General features: G+C 39.4%; 1 protein-coding gene across 1 annotated transcript; it reads left to right on the top strand.

Moving 5' to 3' along the window:
• Nucleotides 1-302: 302 nt before the first annotated feature.
• On the top strand, nucleotides 303-12,302 carry LOC122772549. The gene is made up of 13 exons (XM_044030714.1): nucleotides 303-453; nucleotides 2,286-2,488; nucleotides 3,320-3,457; nucleotides 4,014-4,131; nucleotides 4,421-4,607; nucleotides 4,789-4,930; nucleotides 5,029-5,184; nucleotides 5,873-5,928; nucleotides 7,152-7,327; nucleotides 7,436-7,836; nucleotides 8,484-8,580; nucleotides 9,763-9,979; nucleotides 10,067-12,302. The coding sequence occupies exons 1-13, from the start codon at nucleotides 331-333 to the stop codon at nucleotides 10,276-10,278; spliced, it is 2,226 nt and encodes a 741-aa protein (XP_043886649.1). The 5' UTR covers nucleotides 303-330; the 3' UTR covers nucleotides 10,279-12,302.
• Nucleotides 12,303-18,741: the final 6,439 nt, after the last annotated feature.

Raw genomic sequence — 18,741 nt, 5'->3', positions numbered from 1 at the left:
ATGAATTTACTTATTTATATGTGTATTATGTATTTCTCTTTACATTAATCAGTAAGTGGATGCTTTAGGTGGATTTAAGCAGAGGATAAATTCACTATCACTAATTGGTGTGCAGAAAATACTAATTGTTATTATAAAATGTAATTGATTAAACAATTGATATTATAGTGGTCAGCAGGTTAAATGAGGCTGATGATGTCAACAGTGTGAGCAGGGGAAAGGCAGTCCTGTTCAGATCTGGTTAGTCCTGTTACAAGGAAACACCTCCTCTATTTTTGACACCCAAAGTGACTGAACAAGCTTGTGTACGATTAGACTTTGTAAGACATCATGGAGCCAAGTGCACCAGCCGTGCTGCTGGTGGCTTTACTGGGGACAGCATCAGCTATCAGCTTTTATGGAGACAGTGTCAGTTTCATGCCTGTGAAGAAGAATAAGGACGGCACATTTAGGGTACAGAAACTCTCTCATCACCTTAACTAAATGTTTTGTATTATCTAAGTTATAAAACCAATCCACTTGTGTTTTCTGGCTACATGCTTTAAGAATCAGTGCAAGACATCTGTCATTTCTAAGACAGCAGATACTGTAAATGAAACTTTTTACAGTAATATTTCCTTTTTTGACATATCTTTGTATTTCAATTGTACCCTACTGAGCTGAGTTTCAGTTATCTGGTAGACAATCCTTACTGTTACGCTAAATTAAGTAATCTTTTTCTTTAATCTTTACTGTGTATTGTTTTTAATCAAACAACTACACAACGGAAAAACAGCACGTACATACATAATGATAAAGGTTAAGGTATAAGTATAGGTTAATTATCAGGTATCCATGAATAATGTTCTTCCTTTTCTGAATAAGGGCAGACATTTTGTAGATTAATTACAAATTTGGCAAATTACCAAAATTCCTTAATGCAAACTCCCTGAAGGATGAACAGATTTCAAGCATTGTTTTTTTTCTCGCAACAATCACAAGGAAGTCAGTACAGTATGTGTGGTCATGCATTTCACACAAGTTAGCCCTTTAATAATAATAATATTAATAATAATAATAATAATCACTTATCTGCTCTGTAATTTACTGTTTACACTCTTGAGAGGTTCTGTAAGCAACTTAGGTCAATATATTACAGTTTAAAAAAAATATGGATGTGTTGAAGTGGCCTTTTTTTGTATTTTCTACTGCAGACTATCTCAAAAATAGCAACTAACTATGGCTTACTATGAATTGATGAAGAGAATTCCAGAGACACCCTGACTTTTGACTGAAGGCAGAAGGTGGAACTATGTCCAGGGTTAGATGTAGAGCCAGTGAGGAGAAATTCAGTTTTATTGCGATTTAATTTGAGAAGGTTGTGAGGAAATGTTTAGTTTCCTGAGTGTAATCCTGCAGCCAGGATTTTTGTGTGTTTTTATTGCTTTTTTCATGCTTTGATTCATGTTTTCTGTTTTTAATGCCGTGTGTCTGTAATGCTTTTATTTTGTAAAGCACTTGTGGTCACGTGTGGGTTGTTGTAAAGGGCTATAGGAATAAAGTACATTACATTACATCAGGAGCACTGGGCTCCATGGTAACTTTATGTCAAATGTAATCATACTTTTTGTAAACTTCCAATTAATGTGGTATTTATTTAGTGGATAAAACATATATAGAGAACACAAGCTCAGTGATAGCTGTCAGAATGTAACACTCTTTAATACAAACTTCAACTCATGGAGAGAATGTTGATGTTATGAGGGAAAAAAAACCTTGGTGTCGGAAACAGTTACCATCACCATCATTTCCTCATTTATGCCACAAGCAGATAGACAGTCATGTTGATACTTGTGACTGCAGTCACTTACTGTGGACGTAACATAAGTAGTTTGTTATGTACTTAAGAGGAACATAAGGTCACACTTACGTGTACTGTATGGTTTCTGGGTTGTATTTGTTTGTATAGCACATTTCAACTACAGAGAAATTACATTTTCTTTACATAAAATGTAAAATTCATCACGACACATTGCAAAGTAAGAAAGACAAAGACTGGAAGTATTTCAAGAGATTGAAACACATTTAATTAAGAAGTTAACAGTGTAATTAGCTGGTTTATTAAGAATGCTAAAAAGGAAAGTCTTCAGTATTGAGTTAAAAAAACGACTTATTTATGTTTACATCTGATTCAAAGGATAGAGAGTAAACCTGCGCCACATAATGTCGATACTTGTACAAAAAAAAAGAAAGTGACATTTTTCACTCAATATCATCACTGCACTGTACCTGTTGTGACCTTGCAGGTGTCCTTCAGTCACAGACAGAACGGCAGGAGCAGCTGCTCAGATGAGCAGTCCCTCAACTGTGAGAGTGGGGTCTGCACGACGTTTGATCAGTCACGTGTCCTGCAGACAGACCAGAATGCCAAAGGTGACAGCACGTGGTGCCAGACTGAGGGATTCACGACAGCCACTGTCTCAACCAATGAGAAATACTTTAATCTGAGGTAATCTGATGCCAGGCTTGCACATATACACAAGGCAGTTTTCATGTGTGAGTGTTGCCACTAAAGGCTCACCTAATAAAATCTAAGTGTACAAGATTTTGTTTGCTGCTTAATCTCAAGATCATTAAGATCCATTTCTGAATGTTGTCTCTGACTCAAGTACACTCAAAATATAGTCACCATTCAAATTTAATCCTGAGTGCAGAACAGAGAATAGACCCTCCCTCCTGAGTCAGTCTGGTTTGCTACTAAAATCTGAATCTGAATATTTCATATACATATTATATTTAGTTTCCCCCCCGAATTCATTTAATTTATTTAATCTTTTTCCAATCAGGTGTTGATTTTTAGATATACATTAATTTGTGTACTACCACCACCATTACTACTACTACTGCTAATAATAATAATAATAATACTAATAATAACAATCTAAATAAATTGTTTAAACTTTTCCAATGTTCTTGATTCATGTGATTAAATATAAAATACAACCCAAAAACATTTTCTTGGATTTAGAATCGTTTGAACAAAAGATTTGTGAAGGAGAGAAGTATTCAGTCTAAAAAAAGAAAGTTTTTGTGTTTTCGTTGTATGTAAGGCCCCCTGATCCCTTTTACACTGGGCCCCAAAGTCTCTAGAAACCCCCCTGAACCCAACACATGGGACATCAGTGTGGCATTAAAAAGAATGATTACCTTCACTAAGCAGGAGTTGTTAGAGTTTTTTGTGTGTGTGAATATTTGTGTAGGAGAAGAGTCCGGTCATATCTGAACAAGGGCAATGATATTTATTGTTTTATTTTATTTTTCTATTGACTGATGTGCGTAGTGGCTCGGGCTGCTGCTGGGCGCCAAATGTCGGTGGGAGAACAAACTGGACGACTCATGCTGAGTTGGACTTGGGAACTCGCTCCGACTCACACACTCTCAACGTCTGTCCTGTGACAACAACAGTGTCGTCTCTCAGGTGCAAAGCCTTTCCTGTTCAGTCATGATTACATTTCTGCAGGTAAAGCAGAAGGCAGTATATTTTGTAATTCAGAAAGGATTTTTTGTTTCCTTATTAAACAAAAACACGTACGACACACGTGTCTGGCAACTTGTCCATTCAGTATTTACTCATTTGCATAAGAACAAAACAGAGACCAATGAAATAAAGAAATATAAAAGTTATTGTCTTGTCAAGTAAACACATGACTAAATAAAAAAAAATACAGTGATAGATACAGTATAGTATAGTACCATCGTATTGCTAATGAAATATCCAACGATGTAGTAATGTGGTAAGGTGACAAATGTATTGTAATATCATGTTATTTCCAAAGTAATAGTCAGGTTCATCATTAATGATGTTTTATATAGCCTCACACAATGATTTCATTCTATTTTTATTGGTTTATTAAACGAAAGCATTAAATTAAGACATTAATATGTGCATTATTTTACTTTTTTATTGTTAAGATGGTCACAGAATTGAATTTGAAAACATGAATAAAATGAATGTGATCGTTTTGTGTACGCAGAGTGCCTCAGAACTGTTTTTCAGTGATTCGTCTTCTGGCTCATGATCCAGACAGCGATGACGTCAAGTGCACCCTCAGTGCCGGAGCTTCACTTCCCTCAAACTTCAGTCTGGACGTGGTAATTCCATTTTCACCTGGTGACTATTCATGATGACACATTAACGATTAAAAAAAAACCAAAAAAAAAACGTTAATGTTTCTTCTTAATTAAACATATTAGTCTTTTATGGTGCATATCAATGCTATAGTAGGTAGATATATACCATAGAATAGCCTTGACCTATTTCTACCTGTGCAGTAGATGACAAAATATTTGACCCAATTAGAAACTATGAATTGCAATGAGAGCAGATTTGTGCACAATACAACATTCCTGAATCATCTTTAAACTGTTTACATCTTTGCAGGCGGAGTGCATGCTGACAAGTGCAGGTGAAGTCGGTGTTGGCGTCCACATTTTCGAGCTGATGCTGGAGGACTTTCCCACCCAAAACATCACAGTGACCTATGATAATGGAATGTCGGTGTTTCATGAGGCTTCGGACATGAACTCGCCGCCTCTCTGCAAAGTGAAGCTTCAGTTCCTTGTGGAAAGTGAGTGACGCTAACACGCTGTCCATCAAGACACACGTCTGATGACGACCGCCTGACTGTAAGGAAAACGGATTAAATCTCATCTGATCTCTCGTCAGAGGCGTTTTCCTTGCTTTGCCGAACCTGTTGCAGCACCCTTACAAACCATATTTGTCTTATAGCCTCCTGTCTCTGTTTTCAGTCCTGCCTCCAATACCACAATGTGAAATGGGTCACGTGCAGCCCATGTTCTTGTCTGGGACTCCATCACACGGGGATGTTCTCCATGCCACTGTGGGGCAGCCATTCAACCTTCGTGCTCAAGCACAGGCTCATCACAGCAGGTATTTATTTACCTATCAAGCTTACAATGCGCAGCTCAAAAGGTATTACTCACAACTAAGAGATGGATTGTTTTCCGCATTTATCTTTGTTCCCGAAGCATAATGGACTTCCAGGTGAGCGGCCCACAGAACATGAGCAAAGTGTTCATAAGTGGTGAACACGGAACAGCTGATCTTACTGTGACGTGGACTCCACAAAAGCAAGACCTGTACGGCTCGATTCCCTTCTGCTTCACCGCAGAGACGCCAGAAACGTGAGTGTCAAGAGAAAAAGGTTGCCAATGAGCAGGAGACGTAATCTCAAGTTTAACAAAGTCAAGTAATGTTGCAAGATGGTTCAGTTTGAATGTTACATAGAAGTGCTTAGAAAAGTCTGAAAAGTCTCCTTTTATTCTCCTCTCCAGCACTCAGACACTCTTGTGTCATTTCTTCCAGTCGCACCAGACAATAATAAATCCTGTTCTCGTCTATTTCCCTGCAGTATCACTTTTACACATGTGTACTTTCCCAAACATGGTAATTGTGCAAGCATGGAAACACGTGACATGATAGAGGAACTACTAATTATACATCAATGAATTGTAAGTTCAAAAAGAGGTCAACATACAACAGTGTGTGTGTTTCATGTGCACGAGCAGGAAACATGTGCTGCCTGATACTTACTGCTTCACAGTTTCTTTATATATGATAGTGAATTTGCAGTTATCAAGCACCTGTGAAGGAAGAAACACAAGATCCATTGATTATATAAACGTGTATATATTTTCCCTGGATTCTCAGCATCCTTTTATCATTTTCATAATAATTATTGACCAAACTCTTGCACCGGGTGTTGCTAAGAACATGTAACACATGTAAAATTATATTGTGTAATATTTTTCATAATTTATATAATTTATCTTGCATTTTTGCCCTGAAATGTCTCTCACTTTTGTCATTCAGCCAGTCAGAAATGAGGTGTGTTGTTGTCTTGGTGACCCAAGCCTCCATCCTTCAAGGTTTGTTTATATCCAACTATCTATATATTAATTATCATCTATAACAAATGAAGACTCTAAATGGACAGTAGGTATATGGTTGTTTGTGGGCTTTTGACCTTAAAGGATAAAGGTCATTTATTTTGCCAACAAAATACTTTTCCTTAATCTGTCCTATATAATGTTAATTAAATCAAAACCTGGCCAAAGTTGTCAATAACACATGTAGAAGTTACCAGACTGAGTTTATTTTCTACTTCTGCGGATGCCCACAAGCACTGTGTGTAGGTTTAATCAAAAGAACGGTTGCATATTTTGTGAATTTTCCTGATCCAGCAGTTGAACATGTCATGAATCAATTGTTGGTCAATTTGTTAGCATTGAATAATAAAGTCAAAGCAGTCTTTGACTTATTTCAAATTTAATACACACAGACCGTAGATGAAAAGTGGACATGGTCTTCTGGTTTGCCGAATGAGGACAACCTGAAAATAACAATATATTTATTAGCCACCAGGGGGCAACTCTGATCTTTGTGAAAAGATTCCCACTTCTCACTTAATTTGTACCATCAGTAAATATTTTCCTGAATATTCATGGTCTAAGTCACTAGTTATTGTTCTATTTGATGGCTCAGATGTTCCTGACATATACTGTACATATAGTCCATCCAGAGGAGAGGACATTTGTTTCTCCGCAGTTACATGCACTTGAAGAGTCGTGGTCATCACCTCTCGAGTCACAGCTGTAGTTGCTCTATGTCCCTGTGAAAGTGCTGCTCGGAAGCTGCTTCATCTCTTCTCTGCTGTGATTTCTTCTTCTACTACCGTACTTTGTATTCGTACTTTGGTTGACATACGCCCTCTGCTGGTATAAAGCGTAATGACACATCATGTGAGGCCCTTCAATAGGACTAATAACGTAAAAGAAGCAAATTTGGCGTCACTCATTGTGGGTCAACGTTAAATGCACAACTTTCACCTAATTTACTCAAGCTCAAATATTTCAAACTGATCAGAATTGAGATCGTCACAGACCAAGTGGAGGGAGACACTCTTCTCTTACATAATGACCCTGCAGCCAGACCTGTGGGAGTAACATCATGCAAAACGTTGGTATGAATACACCACTAGGCCTCATTTGAGATAAATAAGGCCCTTAGTCTCAGAATATATGACCACCTAGAGGTAATGTAGAGATATGTCACACGTGAGGAGTTTAATGTGAAATGTTGTTTGATTTAGGCAAGGCCATAGTTGAATGTTCGCCCAACAAGATGATGGTGACCCTGGACAAAGCGTCTATGCCTGGGATTGACGACAAGTTCCTGAAGCTGAATGACCCATCGTGCTCTCTCACCGCCAATGACACACACATCATGGGCAGCATGTCGTTCAGCACCTGCGGCACAAAGCTTGAGGTGCAGAGAGACATTTATGTGTTTGGACAAAAATATTTAAGGAGTATTATGATTTTTTTTTATTAAGATGTTTTTCTTTCCTACCTCTTGTTTTCATCTTAAACAAAGGACATTGGTGACTTCATCGCATTCACAAATGAGATCAACTCCTTTGAGCTGCCGAATGAGATTATAACCCGTAGGAAGACGGTGAAGATCGGCTTCTCCTGCCAGTTTCCCAAAACCATCAGCGTCTCCAACTACTACAATCTGCACAAGTCTGACTACATTTTCACTGAGTCCAGCTTCGGGAGCTTTGTCTACACCTTTGACATATTTAAAGATGCCAACTTTACAGATAGGGTTGAGGCCAGCGCCTACCCAGTCGAGGTGAAGTTGCTGGAGACAGTCTATATGGGCATTCAAGCACAGTCAGAGCTACCAAATGTGAAGTTATTTGTGGAATCGTGCAAAGCTACTCCTGATGACAACCCTGAAAACACCCGCTCCTATGACCTCATCAAGGACGGGTGAGAGTCGATGCTTCCTATCAAAATGAACTGTGGTAGTAAGAGGTAGTGATCCATAATCACAGGTCACCGCCGGCCTGGGGGTGCAAGCTCAGTGGGGACCAGAGCACTCCAACCCCTCACAGCCTCTCTAGACCGCTCTGCTAATTATCGCTCAAAAAAAAAAGTTCAGCATTGTATTTAAATATTTAGGTACGACAGAGCATTAAAAAACATTGTTTTTTGATGAGATTAATCTCGACATGTCGAGTTTAAAGTTGATTAACTGAAATTAAACTCAAAATTGCGCTCCATAAAAGCCGCCACTGAATCTGACAAGCGTCATGTTGACTTAGATCTCGACATGATATTCCAACTTTTTTTTCTTCTATTATTAGATATTATTATATGTTAATGACTGAGTCAGAGATTCCCTCACAAAATCCATTAACAAAACCAATGACCGTAGCTCAGAGGACACAGGAGACAGTGGCTGAAATGAGTTTTCCCTGTGGTCCCTACTTACAGCCACGTTTCACTGAGCTTGCACTCAGCACACAGAAAGCGAAAATCCTGGACTATCGCCTTTAAAGTTAGTAAAAGAAGAAAAGAAAACCCATCATTCATAACAAATGTCTTTGATTGTATGTGTCATCTTTTTCTTACAGGTGTATGAAAGATGAAACGCTAAAGATCCACCCAACTAATGACACTGTGTTCAACTTTGAGATTCAAGCGTTCAAATTTACTGGAATCGATGATCAGGTAAGTGCAAAGCAAAGAAATCAGTCTGACAATTTACTGTAAGATAAGACAGTAAAAACCATATCATATCAACAGCCTAATTGAAAGAAAAAGCTGAGGAAAAGCTTTCTTGATACCATATTATACTCTAATGCAGGGGTCGGGAACCTTTTTGAATCAGAGAGCCATGAAAGCAAAATATTTGCAAATTTATTTCAGTGAGAGCCATATAATATATTTTAAGACTGAATTTAACTAAATGTGAGTATAATAAGCCTCTGAATTTATTCTTTTAAATAATGTTGTTATAATACTCACCATTAATGCGACTTCTGGTTTTTGTGGACCCTTTTATTGGCAGAACAGCAAGACTTTCTTCGCGCAGTGTGTCACCAGCAGCATATCTTGCAATCACACTGAACTGCGACAAATGACTTACGTCTGTTGACTCATCCAAAGCCAGGGAATAGAACGGTGCTGCATTTATGTCATTCACTTGCGTTTCCTCCACTTCCAAAATCGATGGATGGATTAAAACAAGTGATAATATTTTATGTTTTATCTGAAAAGCCAAAATCTGCGAGCCAGATGCAATCATCAAAAGAGCCACACCTGGCTCGCGAGCCATAGGTTCCCTACCCCTGCTCTAATGAGTTGCAGCGTATATCATATAAGTCTACATCTGATCTATTTATTCTGCCGCACTGATAAACGGTCTATAGGACGATATGTATAAATGGCACTTTAACATTCAGTCAGCGTGTGATGTTTTCCAAGATTAAACAAGTTAGACAGTAATGACAGTATGGTAAAGTAGCAAAAATAAAGGGTCTGGCAACAAAATATGTGGTGTTAATATAAAAATGTTGAAATAAAAACTCCCAAAAGTAAAGATGGACGTACATGGATTGTCCTCTAGTGGCTGCACTGCAGTATGGATCATTCATCCTGTAGACTTAACAACTAAACCAAAAAAAAAAAGCCCAATAAAGAATCACTGATTTGTGTGTGACACCTTAAAATCTTTTATGTTTTTGTATATTCTGACTGGAAACAACACAAGCGGTAGCTATGGTAACATGCAGCGCGACACCTCCACCTTCTAGAAAAGGAAACCAGGCACAGATAACGTCAACCTACATGAACAAAACTCAATGTGGTTTGCTCAGTGGACTCTGAGTGTTCTCACCTGCTGCCTTACAGGTGTACATCACCTGCTCTGTCATTATGTGCGAGTCTGGCAGTCCGTTTTCCAGATGTGCCGAGGGCTGTCTCCCAACTCCGACCAGACGCAGGCGCAGACGAGGTACGAGCAAGGAGACAGACAGCCACACCATTTCCCAGGGTCCTTTGCAGTTTGTTGGCCCGTCTGCGCCACACGACAACAGTGTGTTGCAAAGGAGTGACAAGCTTGAACCAGGTTAATATCCACATTGATATCTACCCCATCTACCAATCTGTCTATCCGTCTGTCTGACCTAAAAACTGCTGTGTCGTTGTCTTTCAGTGAGTCCTCCGCCAGTTCCTGAAAACACCATGTCCAGGAACTCAGAGGGACAGTGGGGAGGGCAGATCCTGGGAAGCCACATCAGCACGATCGTGTTTGCCAGCGCTTTCATAGTGTCACTGCTGTTGATGATTGTGGCTCTTGTGTACATCAGAAGGATGCGAAACCAGGAAGATCGCAAAGCTCTTATAGTTTCAGTCTATGAAAACTAAGCCCAACTCTTCTCTGAAAACTTTCACACACATTTTGTTCAGTGCGTAGGATTTAATGGCGATTTACTGAAACCCTGTAACCTTGCGTTTAATATGCGCATGTGGAATAAAATCTAGTCTATGGCCTTCAGGTGACATAAAAACACACAGAAACCCTTTTCTTTTAGCTGGGGACACACCACAAGATTTTTGACCTGATTTTATCACAGTTGGCCAGAGTCTGCACCAGTCAGCACTATCTGTTAGTGTGTGAGGGGTAAAGACTCCAATCATTTTGGAAACATTTGGGAAAGCACCTGGCCTTGAAATTGGATTGTTTACTATTAAAGTACGTACATATCATGTTACATGCAGTAAGTGATTTGTTCTTTTGCTATGACAACTGTAACCTTATTAGGAAATCCCCTTTAGTTCAGCCTGTGTTCCTGGTGTTGAGTCACAGCTATCGATATAAAGAGCTGATTCTACGGTAAGGAAAACACATTGATTCTACTTCATGTGTATTCAAATAATATAACATCCACATGAATATCAACTATCAACTCATCGAAATCCTACACACTGGACCTTGAAAAAAAATGGGATCTTTTATCACTTTGATACTTTCCTGAACACAGAGTATATATATTGATTCTCTACTTCTGATCATACTGCCCATTAAAGTTGGCTTTCTAATGCACACTGATCAGAGATTGTACATTTTATGTGGGGAAGTTAAGTACGAAGTGATTATAGCGCATGGTCAGGTGGTGGTAGGGGGGCCTAAGATGTATTCCAGGAGTGGCTTTCATGTCGTATTCATTGCTGTCATTCTCTGTCAGGGAAACATGTTCTTGAAAAAGCAACCAGACGTTTTTTGAGCTCCTGTGGTTTCCGTTTCTGACTTCACTGTTCCCGTCTGTGGCTAGTTGTAGTGACTTATATCATCTCCACCGAAAACCAAATTCCACCTTTTCTGGTTGTACAGCAGGAGTGTAATACTGCTGTCATCTTCAGTCCAACGTTACACTTGAATTTGCACTTCTCACAGTACCACAGACTTAGTATCAAAATGGACTTGGCCAATGTAGGAGTACCTAAAACCTGTATTCTCTTGAATGTCCATTAGGGGGCGACTCCACTGGTGACTCCACACCACTTAGTCTAGGAGAAAAGGTTTTGATGTTTTGAGGAGTTTATGGACGGTCAATTGACGGTTTGGGGTCTTCTTCAACACAACATGTTGATTTTTAGATAATGGTCACAATTGGAAACTGAAACATAGACCACAAAGCAGGGAAAGCTTTAGGGTGTGCCTGTGGTTATGAGCTAGTACCATCCAAGAGGTGAATGATAACTATCATCCATCCATCTTCTCCACATGAGGGTCATTAGGGGTCGCTGGTGCCAATCCCAGCTGACATAGGACAAAGTCCATCACAGGGCCTGATAACTATCATACCTATTACAGATCAGTGTACCAAGCAAAAGAATTTTAAGGTGAAAAACTTCAGAAATTTCCCACTTTCACATTTATGCTTTTAATCTCAAACAGTTCACCATCCATGCCTGTTCTTCCCAGCGACACCGTTTTTGTCTTGTTTTTGTGGATTTAACACTTTGTAGCCATTGCGTGACAACAACAGTGACTCTTGTCATCAAATCAGCCTGAGACAGAGCACGAGGTATTTGGCGAGGGCCAGTCAAGGATTAAAATGATGGCTATGCGTAAATTCTTTGTTTGTGTGACCATAATCTTGTTACTTATTGTGTGGCGTTATTCTCCCATGATGAAGGCATGTCTAACTATTTGGGTGTGACAGATATGGATCCTTTGTCTCGCATCTCAACAACTTGTGTAATTGAAACTGAAAATACAAGTGCAAATTGCCATATCATTGTTAGCTTATTAATAGAGTATGTCGTGGTGAGAGAAGTAGGGCTATATAGCAGATTTGTATTCACAATAAATGGGGAAATTGATATGATATTGCTATTCACTTGAAGTCTGAAACACATAATAATAAATCATCTTGTGTATGTTTGTTTGCGTCTATAGACGGATTCAGTCACTGTTGACAGCGGATATTAAGTGTTGTGATTTTTATGCCTTTGGATGGAGGCAGAATGTTTTCACGCTGTTCCTTCTTGTGAATGCGCTATCTCAAGAACTGCCCGCGTGAATCCTTTCAGTGTTGGCTCAAATGTTCCAGGTGTTGCAACAGCGCAAGTAAATCTACTGTCTGAACCTCATCCTTAACCCTCAAATCTAAAGGTGGACAAATATAGACTATCATTGTGAAAACCAGGCTTTAATAGCAACATTTTTAACCACCTGCTCACAGTAACAGAGCTCCCAAGCACCTGCTGTCATAGAGGAAATATTCCTTCTGAGTCAGACTTTAGTGTAAAGGTAAATAAAAACATTATCTTACAAAGACACTATCCATAAATCTCGGAGCCACACAAGGGCCAAAAAATAAAATACCCAACTAATAAATGTGTCAAAATAGACTAAAGTACTAAATGGCGGGGTTGCATCAGGAAGGACTCCCAGTGTAAGACTTTCTGCCAAATCAAATATGCAGATCATCTGCTGTGATGAACCCTTGATAGGGAGCAGCCCAAAGCAAAAAAACAAGAACAAAAACAAAAAGTGGCGTAGCGAAAACAACTTTGAAACAGGACTCTTTTGTTGTACACAGCCCACGAAACTCAAATAGAAAGTGATGACATTGAGGGTTAGCAGTGAGTGAATAACTAAAGTTAAGTGTCAAGAGATTACTAAATGATATTTTGTATTTCAAATACATATTTTGACTTTAATCTCGTAAACTGGCTAATCAGTCCCATGATCCAGCCTTGGGACCCACATTTAATCGGCACCATTCTGCTGCGACACAATTGTCCTGAAATAAATTAGATTTTAAAAGTAGTGCAGTGATACACAGCGCTTGCTATACTTACAGACGGTATGTAAAAAAAAAAGGACAAGTCTTTGTCACTCAGGAAACTTTAGTTGATGGGAAAATGAGCTTCTGCATCTCATTCAATTTATAATGTTCAGTAAAAATAATGTTTCCATTTAAAGGAGTACAAGATATGTGCGTGGACACTGGTGTGATTGACAGCGCTAATACCACAGACTTATGGCTCCCATCCATAATTTGCAGCCAAATTGCAAACAAACACCGTTCTGTCAAAATTAGATTGATGAGTGAGAAGTGCAAATAAATGACTAAATGAATGAATGAATAAAGAGTCCCTCTGTTCTGTCTGGTGCGATGTCTGTTTATGATAGTATTTAATTAAATTAAATTTAATTAAATTTTATTTATACCTACAACAGCTATGGCCCAGTAGTTCTGCAGCCACTCGCAGATGTGTCAGAAGTTGCAAAATATTTCTTAAGCAAAATCAAGTTTTCTCATTGTTCAGGAAAAACTAAATAATAAAAAAAAAACAACGTATATACAGCGACTCACCATGATTTGATTGAGTATATGTATATTTAACATTTACTATACTTAAGTATCAAAAGTCATTTTCTGATATAAAATGTACTTAAGCTTAAAAGTACTAAAAAAAAAGTGAGGAGTAAAGATTAAGCCATGGTAGCTCAGTGGTAGGGTGAAGTTCAATTCCAGGCTCTGCTAGTCTATATGTGTCCTTGAGCAAGACGCTTAACCCCATGTTGCAGCGTATGAATGGGTGAAAACTACAAAGTAAAGCAGCTCATCAAGACAAGAAAAGCTCTATATAATTACAGACCATTAGCAACTCCTCTTCTTCTGATTTTATTTGTTAGTAACGAGTAACAAAGATAGTTAGAGGAAATGTAGTGGAGTAAAAGTAAAAGTTGCTTGTAACAGCAGCAGATGTTACTGCTGTAAACTCTACGTATGTGTGTGTGTGTGTGTGTCTGCCCCCCTTTCTGTCGAGGACAGAACATTTTTAACATTTTAACATTAGACCCTTGTGGACACGACCACTGCTGACTGTTTATTGTTTTTAGACAGGAACATCAGTACATGACTAGTGATTCTGACAGTATTCTGCTAGTGTTCTAGCAGCAGGATGCAGACATACAAGTTATTATTATACAACGTTATTATCAAATCAATGCCATAGAATCCATGGAAGTATATATGTGAAATAAACAGTTTTTTTAATTCTTATTTGGTCCGTTTCTTTGTATTTCTCACTTTCCCCCTGGTGGGCTCAACAAAGTCTTATCTGCAACATAGTCTCCTAAATATAAAAATGAAATAAAATACATAAATAATGCAAAATACAGAAGAGGACACAAGGGATATGACAAGTTGGAGTCATGTTTCATGTGGGAGTATACAGTATGCACCTGTCAATCAAATGTTAACAGAAGGGTATTTTTTTACTCTCTATTGTATCTTAACCATAATGTTTATGTCAATCATGTACTGTAACTATGAGGAAGGCCTTTCTGCTTGGAGTTTACATGTTCTCCTCATATGTGTGTGGGTTTTCTCCGGGTTCTCCGGCTTCCTCCCACAGTCCAAAAACATGCAAAATGGGGTTTAGGTAAATTGGACACTCTCAATCAACCGCAGGTGTGAGAGTGAATGGTTGTTTATCTCTATATGTGACCCTGTGATGGACTGGTGACCTGTCCACGGTGTACCCGGTAGAAAACAGATGGATGGATGAACTGGGACCTTTGTTACAGCGCCAGGGTCGTGTTTCTTTTCCCTGTGTGTGTGTGTGTGTGTGTGTCTGCATGTGAGTGTGAGATGGGTTGCAGGTGTGCATGTTTGAGTGAATGAGAGTCCAAGTGGATCCTGGGAGCTGATTGGTCCTGCACAGGAGGTTGTAGGATAAGAGGCCTGATCAACCCAGCTGCAGTGGATTTCCTTTAGCCACTCATAGCCAGCTTGTTTTTAAAAAACCTTTCGAATGGTTTATTTAGTTGTGTGGCTGGTGGTTGATTTGTAAATTGCCGTCACCAACTTCTCCTTTTTGCCGCATTGGCTTAAGAACCACAAATAGCATCACTGAGAATGCAGTGAAAATGTGTGGGAAGTAAAGCTGTTTAGAGACTGGGTGGGAGGAGATGCTGTAAATGCTCAGGAGAATGAGCAATGTCAGGGTGAGGCTGATTTTTGTGGATAAAACCTGAATCAGAAGATAATGTCAAGAATCAAATGACCGAAACCAAAGATCGAATGAGTGGCAGTGGCAGTGGCAGACAGGGTGAGGCCGATTTTTGTGGATAAACCTGAAACAAAAGATACATTATCTTTTGATTCAGGTTTTATCCACAAAAATCGGCCTCGCCCACAAGACTCAAATGACCGAAACCAAAGATTAAATGATTATCAGTACACGGAGATAGTACACGGAGTACACGGAGATCAGTGGAGATAGCACTGCCTGCAAAGACGACGATCATGGAGACTTCTACTTGCAGGTATGATTTGAAGCAAAGTTGATGTCATTGTTGCTTAACAGTGAAATTGATCTGTTTATATTCCTGTCAATCAATCGTCTATCTTATGAGGAAGGACATTTTACTGGAACCAGCAGCAATCTGTCACACCTTTTGTCCCTCGGAGCCAGGAGTTTCTCATCACCAGTTCTGCCAAAACCTGAAAAACAAAGCAAAGCATCAAGCAAACAAACAAAAGAGAAAACAACCCAGCAGGTGTACAGGAACAAACTATGATTACACAACAGTGGTGAGCAAGGACTAGAGGTGTTCAGTGAGTGCTGATATTGAGTATAACAGTCTTGTATAAAGTACCTTAAAGTATCTTATCAGAAAATGACTTTGTTAGAAGTTGAAGTCACTTAATAAGTACTTAAGTACTTCAATTGTAAGAACCCGATTTTTAAGATTTTTTTTTAAGATGCATATCTGTTGCCGCCCTTGATACCAAAAATGAAGTATATAAATGATGTGTTTATACAGAAATGGGTATTCACATCTTGACCATCTTTGTATATTATAAAAGTGTCTAAATCAGGGGTCTCAGAGAACTTTAAAACAAACAATGTGCTGTACAGAATAATGGATAAAAGACAGAAGAAGTAAAAGACAGAAAAGCTCACACGAGGCAAGAGAGTGCATATAAAAACACCCTCTCCTGATCATGGATGGTCTGGTATTTGGCTCAACTCCTTACAGTTTCCTTTCATGTTGTAATTGACAGCCGGGTGTAGTTTTGCAAAAACGTTCCCATCAGTTTATCATACCTGTGCTGTGTAAGCCGAGCGTTTATGATTATGTGATTTCCACTCTGTCAAGCCAAGCGCATCTGGAATTTCCAGAGATAATTAAGTATCTGTTTATCTACATTGCTTAACAAATGTATGAAACCACCACCCAAAGCCACACCTGCACTCCCCAACTTGAGTGGGGGACACTTGTGTGGGGGGACGTGGGGGCCCTTTCATGACTGCGCGCAGTCCTAGTTATTATTGTTATCCATGAATTGGAAAGCATCTTTATTGTCATTATACAACAGCTGGTATTGCACAACGAAATGTCGAGGTCAGATGGAGGGTTGATCAGAGCTGCTGCGACTGAGCGCACCGCCACAAGTTCTAAAAAAATGTCCAAAAATATTCTTAGTATATCGCAAAATCCCTTTGACATGTACTCAGAAAATATATATATATAACATTCCATTTAGTCAATTACTAAAATAATCAGGATATAAAGGTTATGACACAAAATATAATATGCATATGAATATTGCAACAGGTGTGATCATTTCAAACTTTAATTTTTAATGCCGATTAGACCATGACTTACCACTCAGTACCTACTGAAAACCTGGCTCTCATACTTTGAACATCATGTTTTACTTCTAAATGCATAAAAGATGTAACTTCAAATCAAGCTTTCAAACCAAGGCCAGTGAACCTGTCACCTCAGGATGACCGTGTGTGCTGCTACAACCTGCAATTATGGTTTATCTTGTATGCTAATTTACACCGTAGCCTAAGATTAAATTGTTTTCAAGATTGTTTATAGGAGGCATTACTGGAAAATGTACAACAGGAAAAATGATCAGAGTTACTGGAAGACTGTGCCCATGACCGCTATCAATCATTCCATTGGGTGCGACATCTGCAAACTAAACAAACAATTAAAAAGCAACGACGAGCATGTATGCTGGCAGCTGCCATGCGTTTCAGGTGTCAATGTCAGGGACCAGAAATGTTTGAAATTATGTTTGTTTATGAGCAATCTTGCATTTAAACATGCATTTTATTGCATGTCTTATTTTCATTTGGTTCACTTAAATAAATGGTTGGAAAAACTAGTGATATGAAACTGGCTTCATAACCTTTGAAACTGTCTTCATAAACATTGTTGTGTGTTACCAACTGAAGTCCAATTCCCTTTGTAGTGTATTTGAAAAGATATGCAGAGCATCTGAGGTGGGAAAAAAAAACAAAAAACATCCATCCTTTGTCTAAACTGCTTGCTTTGGTTAGGCCCTGGACAGGTAGCCAGCCTATCACAGAGCATGACATGTTACATAATACCTGTTTCTTTCTGTACTTTTTGGTGATGCTAACCTTTTTGGATACTTGTTTAAATGACAACAACAAATACACTCAAAAGATCACAAAGAGGTAGAAACAGGGCCCTTTCTGGGCTTTCATTTGTGGCCACCAAACCTGATGTCCGATTTCATTTTTGTGACTAATGAATGCATTTGTAGGCGTCACTACGAGATCAGGACGCAAGTGGGCAGTTGACACATCAGTGGCAAAAGCTGAAAGTGCACTGAAGCTAAAAGACATCATCTGGATCCTATGTGCAGGGAGGTAAGGACTCAGATCCACCCATTTCCACCCATTTCCCTGGTCTGCTTTTCCCTGGAAAACATGATTCTAGCCAAGGTCTGGCACATGGAGGAAGAAAGGCGCAGGTCTAGGGCCATCGAACTCGGATCACAAGGAGTCTGGACAAAGTGGGACCTGCCGAAGCTCACGTGGTCTGAGATTTGATGACTAGAGCCCTTTCGCATCTCTGTCCGGCTCCGCTGAGTGTATGACACCCTTCCATTACCAACAAACCTCCACAGATGGGGAATGAGGACCCATTGTGTAGGCTATGCAACGGCAGAGGAACAGTGGCACACATACTGGTGGGATGCAAGACAACTCTCAGTCAAGGAAGATGCCGATGGCACCAAGATAAGCTTCTCCGTGCACTGGCCGACATCTTGGAGCGGGAGAGACAGAAAAAGTGTCAGACCAGTATGAGACCACCATCCATACAATTCTTTAGAGAAGGCCAGACACCATCAGCCCCCAAGAAGACCCAGGTTGTGCAAACACCACTGAGGCCAGATGTGGTCTTATGGTCTGAGGAGGCAAGGAAGATCATCCTGATTGAACTGACGGTCCCGTGGGAAGACCTATGAGAGGAAAGCCTCCAAGTATCAGGACCTTGTTGAGCAGTGCAGGGCCAAAGGGTGGCGGACTTGG

Source organism: Solea senegalensis, linkage group LG7, assembly GCF_019176455.1.
Source record: "Solea senegalensis isolate Sse05_10M linkage group LG7, IFAPA_SoseM_1, whole genome shotgun sequence".
Classification (NCBI taxonomy): Eukaryota; Metazoa; Chordata; class Actinopteri; order Pleuronectiformes; family Soleidae; genus Solea; species Solea senegalensis.
Note: the sequence above shows the minus strand (reverse complement) of the source record. Positions and strands in the feature narration are given on the sequence as shown.

Coding starts and splice junctions, on each gene's coding strand:
- LOC122772549 (XM_044030714.1), top strand. CDS start 331: ATGGAGCCAAGTGCACCAGCCGTGCTGCTGGTGGCTTTACTGGGGACA. Junction 7,328..7,435: donor CCTGCGGCACAAAGCTTGAG/GTGCAGAGAGAC, acceptor TCTTAAACAAAG/GACATTGGTGACTTCATCGC. Junction 8,581..9,762: donor TTACTGGAATCGATGATCAG/GTAAGTGCAAAG, acceptor GCTGCCTTACAG/GTGTACATCACCTGCTCTGT.